The sequence below is a fragment of the Microcaecilia unicolor genome, chromosome 11, assembly GCF_901765095.1.
Source record: "Microcaecilia unicolor chromosome 11, aMicUni1.1, whole genome shotgun sequence".
Classification (NCBI taxonomy): Eukaryota; Metazoa; Chordata; class Amphibia; order Gymnophiona; family Siphonopidae; genus Microcaecilia; species Microcaecilia unicolor.
In genome coordinates this window covers 71,921,207-71,937,127 of record NC_044041.1, presented here as the reverse complement: position 1 = coordinate 71,937,127, position 15,921 = coordinate 71,921,207, and the positions used below count along the sequence as shown (strand labels likewise).

Sequence of the window (15,921 nt, the reverse complement as noted above, 5' to 3'; positions counted from 1 at the left end):
GGAGTCACCATTCACCCCAACTGGTGCAGCACAATGTTGCCCCAAGCAGTGAGTTAAGATCCCTCCCCTGCACCAAGTGGAACTTGCAGCCTTCCAAGTGGTTCCAAGTTAAACTTTAGTCAGACTTATCACTGCTGGCTACTCCCCCCAATCTCACAGTCTCCACAAGTCATACCCCAGATGAGACACAATGAGGACTGTACTCTGTCCCACGCTCTCCAGTAAACATCTTTCTTTCTTTTTTTTTTAAAGGTTGTTGTGCTGGAAAAGAAAAGCTCCACAGGAAACAGGGGAGAGATGAAGGGAGGGAAGAAGTAAATTTGCAGGGCACCAGAGACAGGGATCTGAGGACTTCTGGATATAACTCTGCAGACTGAAGCCACCAGAAAAGCTCAACTAGGGATCAGCTGACTAACTGGACCAGGAGCAAATCACTCAGAACCAGAGGCTGAAAAGTGTGTCCATCCACCTCTGGAGATAGAAAATACTGAGGAGCTGAACTGGATGCCTAGACAGATATGTCTCAGCTCAGTTTTAAGTTCTCTATCTCCACCTGCTGGTTGATGGACACAACTAACCCACAGGTTCTGGAATAATGGGAAGCTACGTAATGGAAGCTCCTGTTTCATACTACTACCTGGACCAGTCTTTCATCACAAATAATACTGCTAGTCAAGCAATGCTGACCAATTTGTCTGGAATCTATTCTACTCTTACATCATCATTTGACTAGGATGTTCCAAAAGAATTAAAAAGTTTTTAATGCAATCTAGAACAAATCTGAACCTGGGAGTCACCCACTTGTTTGCCTAAATCAATCCTGTTTGTTGATGAGAAATTAAAGATGCTTACTTGTAACAGGTGTTCTTCATGAACATCAAGATTAATTAGGCACACAACCCCTCCAAACCTCCTCAAAAGTTGTATTTTTTCTTAAGCTATGAACTGATCAAGGAGACTGCAGCACATGGGAAGGGCTGTGCATGATTACAACTTAGTTCCAAGCTCTGGGAGAGCTGATGTTACCCACTTGTGTGCTTGATTAATCCCGTTGCCTAAGAACACAGGTAAACAATTTTGCTTAAGACTGGAGCTAAAGATTAAACAATTTCTATTCATTATATGCTCACAAATTTATGAAGCAAATACATACGAAAATACATTAGCTCTTGTGCAAGAAATGGCAGGTCTCTACCTACTACTACTAATTTATTTATTACATGCTCTTGATATACTGCAGTGGGTGGGCTATAGCACTACTAGATGCATACAGTGCTGTACACAAAACACCCATAAGATACAGTCCCTGCTTGAGACAGCTTACAATCTATTCAAGACAAACAGGGTAACTAGTTGTTTCACTTCCATTTGGAGCTAAACAATGAACTGAATGAACAAACAATGTTGTGAAGCAGGCAGAGTATCGGGTTAATTTAGTTGCACCAAGAGCCAAACCTAGTGATGTGGCCTGGTAGCAAGAGGGGTTTGTTACCTTATTAGCTTGTATAAGATGAAAGTTTTTACCATGGACCCTAAATCCATGTTCAAAGTTTCTGCATTCTTCCTCACTCCATGCACATAGTTCATCTGAAGAAAAAGAGCAAAATTTACTAATCACAAAGTTGCAAAGGACTGGATATAAAGAAAAATCAGATTTTCTGAACTGTGAATCCTCTTTGCTCAGGGGTCCTCCCACTCTCTAACCCAGTGTTTTTCAACTGGTGTGCCATGGCTGCTCCTCAGGTGTGCCGCGGAGTCCAGGGGGACTCAACGTCTGCAGGGATCCCCCAGGAATCCCGTCCAGGCCACAAGCGTCACTACAGGGTGGCAAGTGCCACCCCCCAAAATTGTCTTGTCACCTCAAACAAAATCATCGTACTTCCCCCTCAGGTCTGGACTTACCTCACTATCTTCCTCCTCCCACACCTTGGGTCTCTCTCCTCTCCGCTGCAACTCTACAAACTTTGCGGTTGCTGACAGCTATTAGAACAGGTCTTCCTCTGGCCAGCCCTCAAGTCCTTCCTTCTCACACAACTCCTTTTGCCACATGGGAGAGATGCAGCTGAGGGAAAGCCTCTGAATGGCCAGAGAAAGTCCTTTCTAATAGATGCTAGGAATCACACAGTTTGTAGAATAGTGGCAGAGAGAGAGGCCTGAGGGGTGCGAGATGAAAGGTAGGAAAAGATATAGGACCTGTGGGAGGCAACGAGGGTGGGGAGGAGCAGAGACAATAGCACAGAGGAAAATTAATGAAATGTTGCACATATAAGGAAGCAAAGAGGGGAGACAGACTATACATGAAGGGAAGGGAAGACATGCTACACATAAAGGGAAGGGAAGAGGGGAGACAGGTTACACATGAAGGGAAGAGGGGAGACACGCTGAACATTGTGATAAGTATAGGACATGCCCTGCCACGATCTGGGCACTAGAGGGCGATCCAATGGGGACACCAGTGTAAAATGCTGTAAAGGGGCCACGGGAGGGAGCTCCAGTATGTGATAAGGATGTGACATGCCCTGCCCTGAAGGGGCCACCAGGGGAGCCCTCATGGTAAAAAGGTTGACATAATGACCAGAAAAGCTCACTAGAGGGAACCTTGAACTGACAAGCCAGTTCCAGAAGGCTTGGGAAGAAGAGCTGTCCCTTTAAGAAATAGAAAAGGTGGAGAGAGCTGTGGTCCTGGACCTTTCTGGAACTTGGAGGAGAAAGAGTCCAGAACAGAAGGAGTTAGCAATACTAGCAGCCCTATAAAAGGTGCCTTCCAGGTGGAGCTGGAGAGAAGGAAAGAGGACCTTAAGTAAGTAAGCGGGCTGGAAATCCCAGGGCCCGGTACCTGAAAAAAAAAGGATCCCTAAAAGCCAAATAAGATAGTTACCTTAATATTATAATGACTCTGCCTATGGAGGCAACACTGTATCCACAGTAATAGTTCAACTAACAGCCAGGGGTAGAGGACAGGACTGTAAAATAAGAGTGAAAATAAAAGTTCTATCCAAGAGGTGGTGGCTGTTCTAAACTGAGACCCAGGTCCCCCATAGTGGGCTCAGTTGAAGGCTGTTTGATGAACTTGCTGAAAGAATTCCCTGCTTGCATGATTAAGGAATAGTAAAAGAAGTATAATTTGCATACTTTGGTGAAGACTGCTAGTACAATGTTGTGTCCCCCAGAAAAGGTACTATGAGCATGTGCCACAAGCATACCGAGACTGTTTGTAAGGGAAGCGTCAAAAGGAGGGGGGGGGGGGGGGGTCAGGAACAGCAACTTGAGGAACAGTCACCCCGAGTGCAAGGAGGACCCCTATACCTAAGTCTGAAGGTATGAGTAGCTATAGTTACAAGCTATTTCTTGGATTTTTCTTTGAAACAAAGCTTTTAGAATATTTCTATGAACATTCTAAGTGCAGTTGGGGTACTTTGTTTGAAAAACATAAGTCCTAGGTTGATTGAGGTTTTTTTTTTACACTAGGTTGATTGAGGTGTTCTTACAACACAAGATAACTTTCATACAGGCTATAGTTGAGATTCTGGGAAACTCTCACTAATGCCTTGGTTGTCTGAGGTGGTTGGCTCCCAAATGACCTCCAGTGTGGGAGGAGATTGGATACCTTGGTTGTCTGCGGTGGTTGGCTCCCAAATGACCTCCAGTGTGGGAGGAGATTGGATGGAAAAGGTTCTTGGCTAGAAGAGCTCATCACAACATGAAGAGAGGAGATATGCTGCACATGAAGGGAGGGAAAAAGCTACACATGATAGGACAGGAAGAAGTACAGGCTGCACTGTAGGGATGGGAAGAGGGAAAACGAGAGATTTGAGAAAGAAGCAGAGAAATTGAAGAAAGCTGAATGTGAAAGATCAGTGCTAAACAGACATAAGGCAGGAGGTGAGAAAAGAAATAGCAAATAGAAAAGAGGCCCTGGAAACAGAGTTAAGAGCACAGACAGAGGAAAGCAGAACCAAAGACCGTAAACGACATGATTGGAATAATAAAATTAACACAGACATGAAAGAACAAACCTTTGCAGTCAGAAAGACAAACAGAAACACAGCAAAGGTGACTAAAAACAATATCCAGACGATGTGAGGATATTGCATGTTTATTAGCATCCGAGACTTGACACGAGCCGCATTTTGGTCTAGTAAACCTGCATCAGGAGTCTTTACTGGATGTGAAATGAGAATACGTCTGGTACTGTATATCCAACGTATAAAAATGCACCGCATAAAAACTACAGACACGGTGTGCAGTTGAGCCCACTGTGATCAAAGCGAACGCCCATCTCCTCACTATAAGGTAGAAAGTGCTGGTATAGAAATCCAGTACACTTAAGGACACGTCTCTAGTTGCTAGAATTGGTTAAACACTAATAAAATCACCAGACTACAAAGGTAGGAAAATTATATTTTTTGTTTAGTAATTGAATTATGTCGGTGTTGAGAATTTATATCTGTCGGCTTTATTTTGCACTGTACAGGAGAACATGCATTTCTTTCTATTTTTCTGGTGTTGCATGACATGCAGAGGCTGGTATCTCTGCTTTCAGTTTCTGCCTGCATGTTTTGCATGGTTATTTTGTACCAAGTGAGAATCATGTTCTGCATCTGCAACTGAGGTAAAGGATTCTGCTGGCATATGGTATCTATATAGGAATCTGTAACATTCCATCTTGTTCCAGTTTCCCAGGAGCAGATATACTGGTATTCTAATGTATTTCAGTAGCATAATTAAATGAAATAACTATTTCTGAAGGTTACAGGTATGGGTGGGGATGGAGGAGATTACTTGTGGGGATGGAATGAATCTTAGCAGGGATGGGTGGGTATGGGTTAGATTCTAGTCGTATGTCTTGACAATTTTTGCACTGTGTAAGTGTGCCACGAGATGATAAAGGGTGAAAATCACTGCTCTAACCTAATTATAGCTCATTTTCTATCAAGAAGTAAAAATATCTGATTGAACAGCTATTCACTACTCAGTAAATTACTGGTATACTGAGGTCATCCTTACCTCTGATGACTTTGACATTGAATCGTAACCTTCGAAGTGCTTCTTCAGTATTGAAACTACATTTAACGAGTTCATAGAGAGCCTATGGATATAAGTAAACTACAGACAGTTAGCAGATCTGCAACCTGGAAAACATTATAGACTGTGAAGCAACTCAGTGAGCCAAAATTAAGTACAGACTTTTAAGTGAAATAACACACCTTCTTCATAATAAGAAAAACTTTCATAAACCTACACCAAGAATATGCGAGACTTTAAAGGCTACAGCACCAAGGACAATCAAAAGGAAGAAAAGAAATACTTTTTGAAGCTACATATTTAAGTACAGCCTTATTCTCAGGTTCTGTTAAAGGCATTTCCCCAAGTTCTGGAGTCCTTGGCATACAATGAAGTGATTTGTTTTCATCTTGCGTTATGACAGCTCACGGACACTCACCTGCTCGCTGTCTTTCACTCTATCCCCTTTGGGCAGACTTTCTCTGGAGATTTCATCCCATCTCTGCTTAGCTGCTTTGTACAGAAACTCTTCCACTTCTCTCTCAGGAAGGATATTTGGATCCCAAAGTAGCTGATCTTCATTCTCATAAACTGAAGCGTTAAAGAATGAGGCTGAAGATAGATTATTCAACAGTCAGTCCGCTTCTGGAATAACACTGTATGACCTCCTAATGTGGGCTATTTTCTTTTATAAGTCTATCTAAAGGAGGAGAGATCAAGAGAATGGCATGAGTGGTTAAGAAGCCCTGAGTTTCTTCAGTCTCCTACAAGTAGTCACTCCCCAGCCTCTTTTTCCATTTGCTTACAGGGGACAAGACTAAAATTACATATGTATAAAAATGACTAAATACTATGGATTTGTTTCTGTTTGAACTAGAATGATTAGCAAAGTAACAATCTCAAGAATGTAAGAAGGTACAGTAAAATTGCTGATGGTTGTCTTTATTTTTGCTAACTCTGGAATATTCCTCTTTGGAGTGAAGGAGTAGATAGTTGGGCATCCTGAGATGTAGAAAGCTAGCTCCTAGAGGTTGAGCAAGCATAATTATAGTCCACATGAAACCAAACTAAAAAGGAAAGTTAAAAGTGGAGAGAGAAAGCACCTGGAAACAAACAGGGGAAGTACGGTATGTGAAAGAGAAAGTTGTATACCAGCAAGGGAAACACCTTGTGAAAAGCACACCAATTAAAAAGCTCTCACCTTTTTCACTATGCTTGTCAAAATACAGGAGTGGAAGAGATGCCTCTAAATACAGGAGAGGAACAGATGCCTGGTAGAGAGGTCCGACCATGATCTCCTAGAAATCAACACAGTTGGGATGTGACTGGAAAATGGCAGAACGTACATGTTCCATTCAAACTGCACCAACCACCACTGAAAAAAGAATGGCATCTTCACCTGCTACACAATCCTTACTCTGAGCTAGAAACTTCAAGCACATCTAAAACAAAGAACATTTTTTGAGCTGAATATTAAAGGTTTTCTCCAACTTCGTGTGCCTTTATGCTCTGAAAGCGAGCCCCAATGAGACCTACTTTCAAATTACTTAGATATACAAAGTTATATAGAGGGGCATTTTCGAAAGAAACGTCCAAGTTGCGATTTGGACGTCTTTGCAAAACGTCAAAATCCAGGGGCGGGGAAACCCGTATTTTTGAAAAAAGATGGACATCCATCTTTTGTTTCGAAAATATCGTCAGAGACGTCCAAATCCTTAAATTTGGACGTCCCTAGATTTGGACGTCCTTGGATATGGACGTTTCTGACTTTCGGTGATTTTCAAAACCAAAGACATCCATGTCAAAAACGTCCAAATGCAAGCCATTTGGACGTGGGAGGAGCCAGCATTTGTAGTGCACTAGTCCCCCCTGACATACCAGGACACCAACCGGGCACCCTAGGGGGCACTGCAATGGACTTCATAAATTGCTCCCAGGAACATAGCACCCTTACCTTGTGTGCTGAGCCCCCCCAAAACCCACTACCCACAGCTGTACACCACTACCATAGCCCTTACGGGTGAAGGGGGGCACCTATATATGGGTACAGTGGGTTTGTGGTGGGTTTTGGAGAGCTCGCTGTTTCCTCCACAAACGTAACAGGTAGGGGGGTATGGGCCTGGGCCCACCTGTCTGAAGTGCACTGCAGTACCCACTAAAACTGCTCCAGGGACCTGCATGTGTATGACATCTGAGGCTGGCACGAAATATTTTTAAAGATGTTTTTTGAGGGTGGGAGGGGGTTAGTGACCACTGGGGGAGTAACGGAAGGTCATCCCTGATTCCCTCCGGTGGTCATCTGGTAATTTTGGGCACCTTTTTGTGCCTTATTCGTAAAAAAAACATGTCCGGGTGAAAACGTCCAAATGTTCGTCAGGGACATCCTTGCTTTTTTCGATTATGGGTCTAAGACATCCAAGTGTAAGCCACGCCCAAGCCCCACCTTCGCTACACCTCTGACACGCCCCCTTGAAATCTGGACGTCCTTGCGACAGACTGCAGTTGGAGATGTCCAAAATCGGGTTTCAATTAAACCGATTTGGACGTCTCTGTGAAAAGGACGTCCATCTTCCGTTTTATGTCAAAAGATGGACGTCCTTCTCTTTTGAAAATAAGCCCGATAGTAACCTATGGAATTTTGTAAGTCTAAGTGCTTCATTTAGGGAAACCCCAACAGAGAAGTTTCAACAATGGTGAAAGAAAGCCAGGCGTGTTTAACGGTAGAGCAGAGTAAAGGATGCAAATTATTCCCGCCAACTTCTTAACAGCTTGTATATACAAGGAAAAAACACAGTCTTGAAGTGTCTATATACAAATGCTAAAAGACTAAAAAATAAAATGGGAGAGTAAGAGTATATAACACTAAATGTAGATATAATAGGCATCTCAGAGGCCTGGTAGAAGGAAGACAATCAATGGGACACTGTGTTAACAGGGTACAAATTATATTGCAATGACAGAGTGGATCAAATGGGGAGGGTGTTGCGCTATATGTTAAAGAGGGAATGAGTCAAACAAAATAGACATTCTACATGAAACAGCGTGTGGAATCCGTATGGACAGAAATTCCATATAAGGAAGTATACTGGCAGGGCTGTACTATCGTCTGCCAGGACAGAATGAACAGATAGATGGAGAAACGTTTACGGAAATTAGGAAAGCTGGCAATTTGGGCAACAATATAATAATGGGTGATTTCAACTTCTCCAATATAAATTACAGCTTCTTGGAACAACTGGTCCAGGAACCAACAAGAGGGGGAGCTATTTTAGATTTAGACCTTAGTGGAATGTAGGGCATAGTACAAGAGGTAATGGTGTTGGGTCCACTGGGAAACAGTGATCTTAACATGATCAAATTTAAACTAACATCTGGAGTGAAGTCACAAAGGAAATCTACTGTAGCAGCATTTAATTTTCAAAAGGGTGACTATGATAAAATGAGAAAATGATTAAAAAGAAGCTAAAGGATTGGCTACAAAGGTTAGGACTTTAAATCAGGCATGAACGCTGTTTAAAAAAAACATCTTGGAAGCCCAGACCATATGTATTCCATGTATTTACAAAGCTGGAAAGAAGATCAAACGACAGCCAGCATGGTTAAAAGGTGAAGTGAAAGAGGCTATAGAGGCAAAAAAAAGGACTCGAATGAAGGAAATAAGAAGCAACATAAGCACTGGCAAGTTAGATGCAAAGCACTGATAAAGAAGGCTAAAAAAGAATATGAAGAGAAACTTGCCACAAAGACAAAAACTCACAATAACAACTTTTCAAGTACATCAGAAGCAGAAAGACTGTGAGGGAATCTGTGAGACCATTAGATCATGAAGGAGCACTCATGGAGGACAAGGCCATAGCAGAGAGACTGAATAAATTATTTGCTTCGGTCTTTATGGCATTCCTGGATAGACCTACCACCCAGGAATGCCAAAAACTCGTCCTGGAAATTCCTCAACCTGCACTTCCCTAATGGCAAAGGTCTGAAATACAAACTAATGCACGTGTCAAACTTTACCTACTTGAGCACACAGTTATGGAACGCATTGCCGAGGAACTTAAAAACGATCTACGAATTAACGAACTTCCGCAAACTATTGAAGACCCATCTATTTAACAAGGCATACCACAAAGATCAACCAATGTGATTATACACAACTCCTCCACATATAGTCAGAAATGTCTTACAATATCTGCTTGCTATACCACGATCATGTTCTTTTTTTCATTATCTTGCTACCCAAGATCCTACTGTAACTCTAATTGTCTAATTCTAACTTATTTCCACCATTCTTGTTGATTGTAAGCCACATTGAGCCTGCAAAAAGGTGGGATACAAATGCAATAAATAAATAAATAAATAAATAAATAAATAAATAAATAAATAAATAAATAAGATATAAGAGGGCTGTACCAAGGGTGACAATGCGGAGGAACTGAAAGAAATCTCGGTGAACCTGGAAGATGTACTGAGCCAAACAGACAAATAGTAAATCAGCTAGACTGAATGGCATGCACCCTAGGGTACTGAAAGACCTCAAATATGAAATTGCTGATCTGCTGTTAGTGATCTGTAACCTGCTATTAAAATAGATCATAGTATCTGAAGATTAGAGGGTGGCCAATGTAATGCTGATTTTTAAAAAGGGTTCCAGGGTGATCCAGGAAATTACAGACCGGTAAGCCTGACTTCAATGTCAAGCAAATTAGTGGAAACTATTATAAAGAATATAATTACAGCACACAAAGACAAACATGGTTTAATGGGACAGAGTCAGCATGGATTCAGCCTCACCAATGTGCTTCATTTCTTTGAAGGCATGAATGAACATGACGCTAAAGGTGGGCTGGTTGATGTAGTGTATGGTAAAATTATGTATAATCATACCTGATAATTTTCTTTCCATTAATCATAGCTGATCAATCCATAGACTGGTGGGTTGTGTCCATCTACCAGCAGGTGGAGATAGAGAGCAAACTTTTGCCTCCCTATATGTGGTCATGTGCTGCCGGAAACTCCTCAGTATGTCGATATCAAAGCTCCATCCGCAGGACTCAGCACTTAGAGAATTACACCCACGAAGGGACACTCTGCCCAGCTCACCACCGCCGAAACGGGGGAGGGGAATTAACCCAGCTCATCCCCACACAAGTGGGGGAGGGGAATCCGTCCAGCTCATCCCCGCGGAGCGGGGGAGGGACACCACACCCGCCGATGCGGGGGGATCTGGCTTATCCTGCAACCGCAACCGCGGGAGGAGCTGACTGACCCTAACACCGCCGAAGCGGGAGGGGTACAAAGCTGCCCTACAGCCGCACGAAGCGGGAGGGAGTGCCGGCAGAATTTATGTCTCAATCCAGCCCCGTAAAACGGAGGGGAGAGGAATGCAGCAGCTCACTGTAACACAAACTCGTCTCAACTCTTGAAGAATCCAAGTGAAAGAAGAACTTGAACACGAAGTCCTCCTGAAGTAACTGAAGGCTAAACTTGAACCTAAAATTCAACCAGAATATAAACAGTACAGATATCTGGGAGGGGCTATGGATTGATCAGCTATGATTAATGGAAAGAAAATTATCAGGTATGATTATACATAATTTTACCTTCCATATCATCAAGCTGATCAATCCATAGACTGGTGGGATGTACCGAAGCAGTACTCACCCAGGGCGGGACATAGAAATCCCTGACCTCAACACTGAAGCTCCAAACCGGGCCTCCGCCCGTGCAGCCACAGTCAAACGGTAATGCTTGGAGAATGTATGAGCCGAAGCCCCCGTTGCCGCCTTGCATATCTCTTCCAAGGAGACGGATCCGGCCTCTGCCATCGAGGCCGCCTGAGCTCTCGTGGAGTGAGCCTTCAGCTGGATAGGCGGCACCTTCCCCGCGGCCACATAAGCCGCTGCAATGGCTTCCTTGACCCATCTTGCCACTGTAGGCTTAGCAGCCTGCAGACCCTTACGAGGACCTGCAAACAGGACAAACAGATGATCCGATTTCCGGAAATCATTGGTCACTTCCAAGTATCTGATGATGACTCGTCTCACATCCAGATATTCAAGAGCGGAGTACTCCTCTGGGTAGTCCTCCCTACGAAAGGGAGGGAGACAGAGCTGCTGATTCACATGGAAGCGAGAAACAATCTTGGGCAGGAAGGAAGGCACTGTGCGAATAGTCACTCCTGCCTCAGTGAACTGCAGAAAAGGCTCTCGACATGAGAGCGCCTGGAGCTCGGAAACTCTTCTGGCTGAAGTGATAGCCACCAAAAAGACTGCTTTCAACGTCAGGTCTTTCAGAGATGCCCTCGACAAGGGTTCAAAAGGCGGCTTCTGCAAAGCTCTTAGCACCAGGTTGAGATTCCACGCAGGCACCACTGAGTGCAGAGGAGGGCGCAGGTGATTAACTCCCTTGAGAAAGCGCACCACATCTGGCTGCGAAGCCAGGGAAGCACCCTTCAGGCGGCCCCTGAAGCAAGCCAGAGCCGCTACCTGGACTTTAAGGGAACTGAGCGACAGGCCTTTCTCCAGACCTTCTTGCAGGAACGCCAACACTGAAGAAATTGGAGCAGTGAAGGGAGAAAGTGAGCCTGCTTCACACCATGCTGCAAAGATACGCCAAACCCTGGCGTAAGCAGTAGAAGTAGAGCGCTTCCTCGCTCTCAGCATAGTGGCGATGACCTTGTCTGAGAAGCCCTTCTTCCTCAGACGCTGCCGCTCAATAGCCAGGCCGTAAGACCAAAGGGAGAGGGATCCTCCATCACCACGGGACCCTGATGTAACAGGCCCTGCTCCACTGACAGCCGCAGAGGATCGTCGACTGAGAGCCTGATCAAGTCCGCATACCAGGGACGTCTGGGCCAATCCGGACCCACCAGGATTACCCTGCCGGGATGCTTTGCCACCCGGTCTAGCACCCTGCCCAACATGGGCCAGGGCGGGAACACATAGAGGAGCTCTTGTGTCGGCCACTGTTGGAGAAGAGCATCTACTCCCAGGGATCGAGGGTCCCGTCCTCTGCTGAAAAAGCGCGGCACTTGGCAATTGGCCGATGACGCCATCAGATCTAGGCTCGGCTGGCCCCAGCGCTTCGTGATGTCCAAGAACGCCTGAGCAGATAGTTGCCACTCTCCGGGCTCCAAGGTATGGCGACTGAGAAAGTCCACCTTGACATTCATGACTCCGGCAATGTGGGCCGCTGAAAGCTGCTCCAGGTTCGCTTCCGCCCACTGGCAAAGACTCATAGCCTCCTTGGCTAGAGGGGCGCTCTTGGTACCTCCCTGGCGGTTGATATAGGCCACAGCCGTGGCATTGTCCGACAGGACCCGTACAGGCTACAACACCAGTACCGGGATGAACTCCAATAACACCAACCGAATGGCTCTGAGTTCCAGGAGGTTGATAGACCACTTGCCTCTGCAGGAGACTAGAGCCCCTGCGCTGTCCTTCCCAAGCAGTGGGCTCCCCAGCCCATCAAAGAGGCGTCTGTCGTGACGACAATCCACTCCGGGGTCACCAGAGGCAATCCTGCAGACAACTTGTCTGTCTGCGTCCACCAGCTCAGCGCCTTGCGCACTGCTGGGTCCACGGGAAGGCGCACAGCATAATCCTCCGACATCGGAGTCCAGCGCAGCAGCAGAGATAGCTGTAGTGGTCTCATATGAGCCCTGGCCCAGGGCACTACTTCCATCGTGGCCGTCATAGAGCCCAACAGCTGCACGTAGTCCCAAGCCCGAATAGGAGAGGCTACTAGGAACTAGTCCACCTGAGCCTGAAGCTTGACAATCCGATTGTCTGGCAGGAACACTCTGCCCACTAGGGTGTCGAATCGAACTCCCAGATACTCCAGGGACTGAGTCGGGCGCAGCTGGCTCGTCTTCCAGTTGATGATCCATCCCAGGGAGCTCACAAGAGCAACTACCCGGTCCATAGCTTTGCCGCACTCTGCATAAGAGGGGGCTCGGATCAACCAGACGTCCAGATAAGGATGGACTTGTACTCCTTCCTTTAGCAGGAAGGCCGCTATGACCCCCATTACTTTGGAAAAGGTCCACGGAGCAGTAGCCAACCCGAAAGGGAGGGCTCTGAACTGGAAGTGTCGTCTCAGGACTGTAAAACGCAGAAAGCGTTGGAGAGGAGGCCAGATGGGAATATGCAGGTACGCTTCCTTGATGTCCAAGGAAGCCAAGAACTCTCCTGCCTTCACTGCCGCTATAACAGAGCGGAGAGTCTCCATGCGAAAGTGCCTCACTTTCCAGGCCCGATTGACCCCTTTGAGGTCGAGGATAGGCCGGACAGAACCTCCTTTCTTTGGAACCACAAAGTAAATGGAGTAACGTCCCTTGCCAATCTGATTTTTTGGCACCGGAACGACCGCACCCAGGCGGATCAGGTTGTCCAAGGTCTGCTGCACTGCCACAGCTTGACCGGAGACTTGCAGGGAGAGAGTACAAACCCGTCTCTTAAGGGTTGGCAGAACTCTAGCTTGTAGCCGTCTCTGATGACTTCCAGCACCCACGCGTCTGAAGTTATAGTGGTCCACTCGCCCAGAAACGAGGACAGCCGTCCTCCAATCTGCACTGGGGCGTGGACCAAGGCCCCGTCATTGGGTACGAGACCCTGGGGGAGGACCGGAGGGAGCACCTCCGGGACGGCGGTCTCTGCGAACGGAATGCTGCTTGGGGGAGAAATTCCTCTTGAAGGAAGAGGGGGCAGAGGAACCCGACTTGCCCGGGCGGTACCGACGGGCTTCCAGCAACCGTCCTCTGGAGGTACCGGGACGAGTACTAGCCCGAGCCCTGACCTCTGGTAATTTCTTGCCCTTAGACGTGCCGAGATCGGTCACGATTTTGTCCAGCTCGACCCCAAAGAGCAGCTTGCCTTTAAAAGGCAATCTAGCCAGGCGGGATTTAGAGGCGTGGTCAGCAGACCAATGTTTCAGCCAAAGCCACCGCCGCGCAGAGACTGTCTGAGCCATGCCTTTAGCTGAGGCTCTCAAGACATCATACAGCAAGTCTGCCAAATAGGCTAAGCCCGATTCCAGGGCCGGCCAATCAGCCCTCAAGGAAAGATCCGAGGGGGAAGCCCGCTGCACCATAGTCAGGCACGCCCTGGCCACATAGGAGCCGCAAACTGAGGCCTGCAAACTTAAAGCAGCTGCCTCAAAGGACGACCTTAAGGCCGCCTCCAATCTTCTGTCTTGGGCGTCCTTTAGGGCTGTGCCACCTTCCACCGGCAACGCCGTTTTCTTAGTCACCGCAGTGATTAAAGAATCCACGGTAGGCCACAGATAGGCCTCACGTTCACTCACAGCCAAAGGATAGAGGCGGGACATAGCCCTAGCCACTTTAAGGCTCGTTTCCGGGACATCCCATTGAGCCGCAATTAAGGTGTGCATGGCATCATGCACGTGGAAGGATCTAGGCGGGCGCTTCGTCCCCAGCATAATGGCAGAGCCAACAGGGGCTGAGGGAGAGACGTCCTCCGGAGAGGAAATCTTCAAAGTGTCCATGGCCTGTAACAACAGGTTGGGCAAATCCTCTGGGCTAAAAAGCCGCGCTGCAGAGGGGTCATCCGCTCCATCCGAGCGGGGATCTATCTCCTCCAAGGAATCCGCAAAGGACCGTTGGGAGACCTCAGACACGCTGCCCTCATCTATATCGGAGGAGACAAAGTCCTCCAAGGCCTGGAAATCAACCCGAGGGCGTTTACCTCTGGGAACCTCAACCTCTTTATCAGAAGAGGGAGCAGGGGCAGCGTTTTGCATGAGGAAAGCCTGATGCAGCAGCAAAACAAACTCGGGGGAGAAACCCCCCAGACTGTGCACTTCCGCAGCCTGGGCAACAGCCCTAGACGCACTCTCAACCGGCGCTCGCAATAGCGGGGGAGAGACATGCTGCGCATCCCAAAATGGCGTCCGGCGCGAAACTCCGCGAAGGAGCCGCGCGGGAAGAACGGCGCTTAACTTTAGCCGCTTTGTGCCGTCGCCCAAATTAAGGGCGTTCATGGCATTAATGTCTCCAACCTCAAGGGCGGCCCACGAAGAAGCCGTCCGAGCCGCGTGGCCGGCCAAGATGGCGGAGGCGAGGAGCGGGGGATGGGCGTTTATGGCGGGAAAAAACCGCCACGCCGGAGGAACGACCGGGACATTCATCGGTCACTAAACTGTCACCCATCAAGGGCGAATCAGGTTGTAAAACCCCCGCATCCCCTCTAGAAGCGCTCCAGCGATCCGGGGAGCGACCCTTTGCGCCCTCGCCCTCCGACGCCATATGCCACGAGGAGAAGAATCGGGGAACCCCCTGCCCGCTATAAAAAGGTAAAATTACCTGCTTGCCGCTCCGAGCTGTAACGAACTGGTGTCCCAGTGAGTAGCTGCAATGAACGTTTAAAGAAACGTCGAATTAAACGCCTTTAAAGACGTTCAAAAATTTTTTTTTTTTTTTTTTAAACGGAGCCAGCGGGAGGGGGGAGAAAAGGAGGGACCTGGCACCACCAGGTTTGCACTTGCTCAAAAGAGCCCTCAACCCCAGGCCTCAACAAAACCTAAGGATTAGGCTTGGAGGCCTAGCCAGAGCTGCTGCTGTGTGTGACCACCACCTGCTGAGATAGAGAACATACTGAGGAGTTTCCGGCAGCACATGACCACATATAGGGAGGCAAAAGTTTGCTCTCTATCTCCACCTGCTGGTAGATGGACACAACCCACCAGTCTATGGATTGATCAGCTTGATGATATGGAACCAGATTTTCAAAAACCTTTTGACAAAGTTCCTTTAAGAGACTCCTGAGAAAATTGGTGCAGAGCCGTATCCTGAACCAGGAAGCCCAGGTCCTTCAGGCCTTGCTGATTGTAACTTGGAAGAAGGGAGGGAGTGGGGAGGAGGGTGGGGGGGGGGGGGGGGGGGGGAGGTAGGAAGTAGGA

At 47.2% G+C, this 15,921-nt stretch overlaps 1 protein-coding gene across 4 annotated transcripts in view; it reads right to left on the bottom strand.

Moving 5' to 3' along the window:
- Positions 1-15,921, bottom strand: part of MIER2 (MIER family member 2) — a 76,905-nt gene that overhangs the window by 44,192 nt on the left and 16,792 nt on the right. For 3 of the 4 annotated variants that reach the window (XM_030218671.1, XM_030218675.1, XM_030218672.1), the window contains 4 exons: positions 6,206-6,302; positions 5,444-5,616; positions 5,008-5,089; positions 1,493-1,587 (listed from right to left, as the gene is read on the bottom strand). In XM_030218671.1, coding sequence (XP_030074531.1) covers positions 1,493-1,587; positions 5,008-5,089; positions 5,444-5,616; positions 6,206-6,302 — 447 coding nt within the window. The remainder of the gene's footprint in view (positions 1-1,492; positions 1,588-5,007; positions 5,090-5,443; positions 5,617-6,205; positions 6,303-15,921) is intronic. The other variant, XM_030218674.1, reaches the window with a different exon arrangement.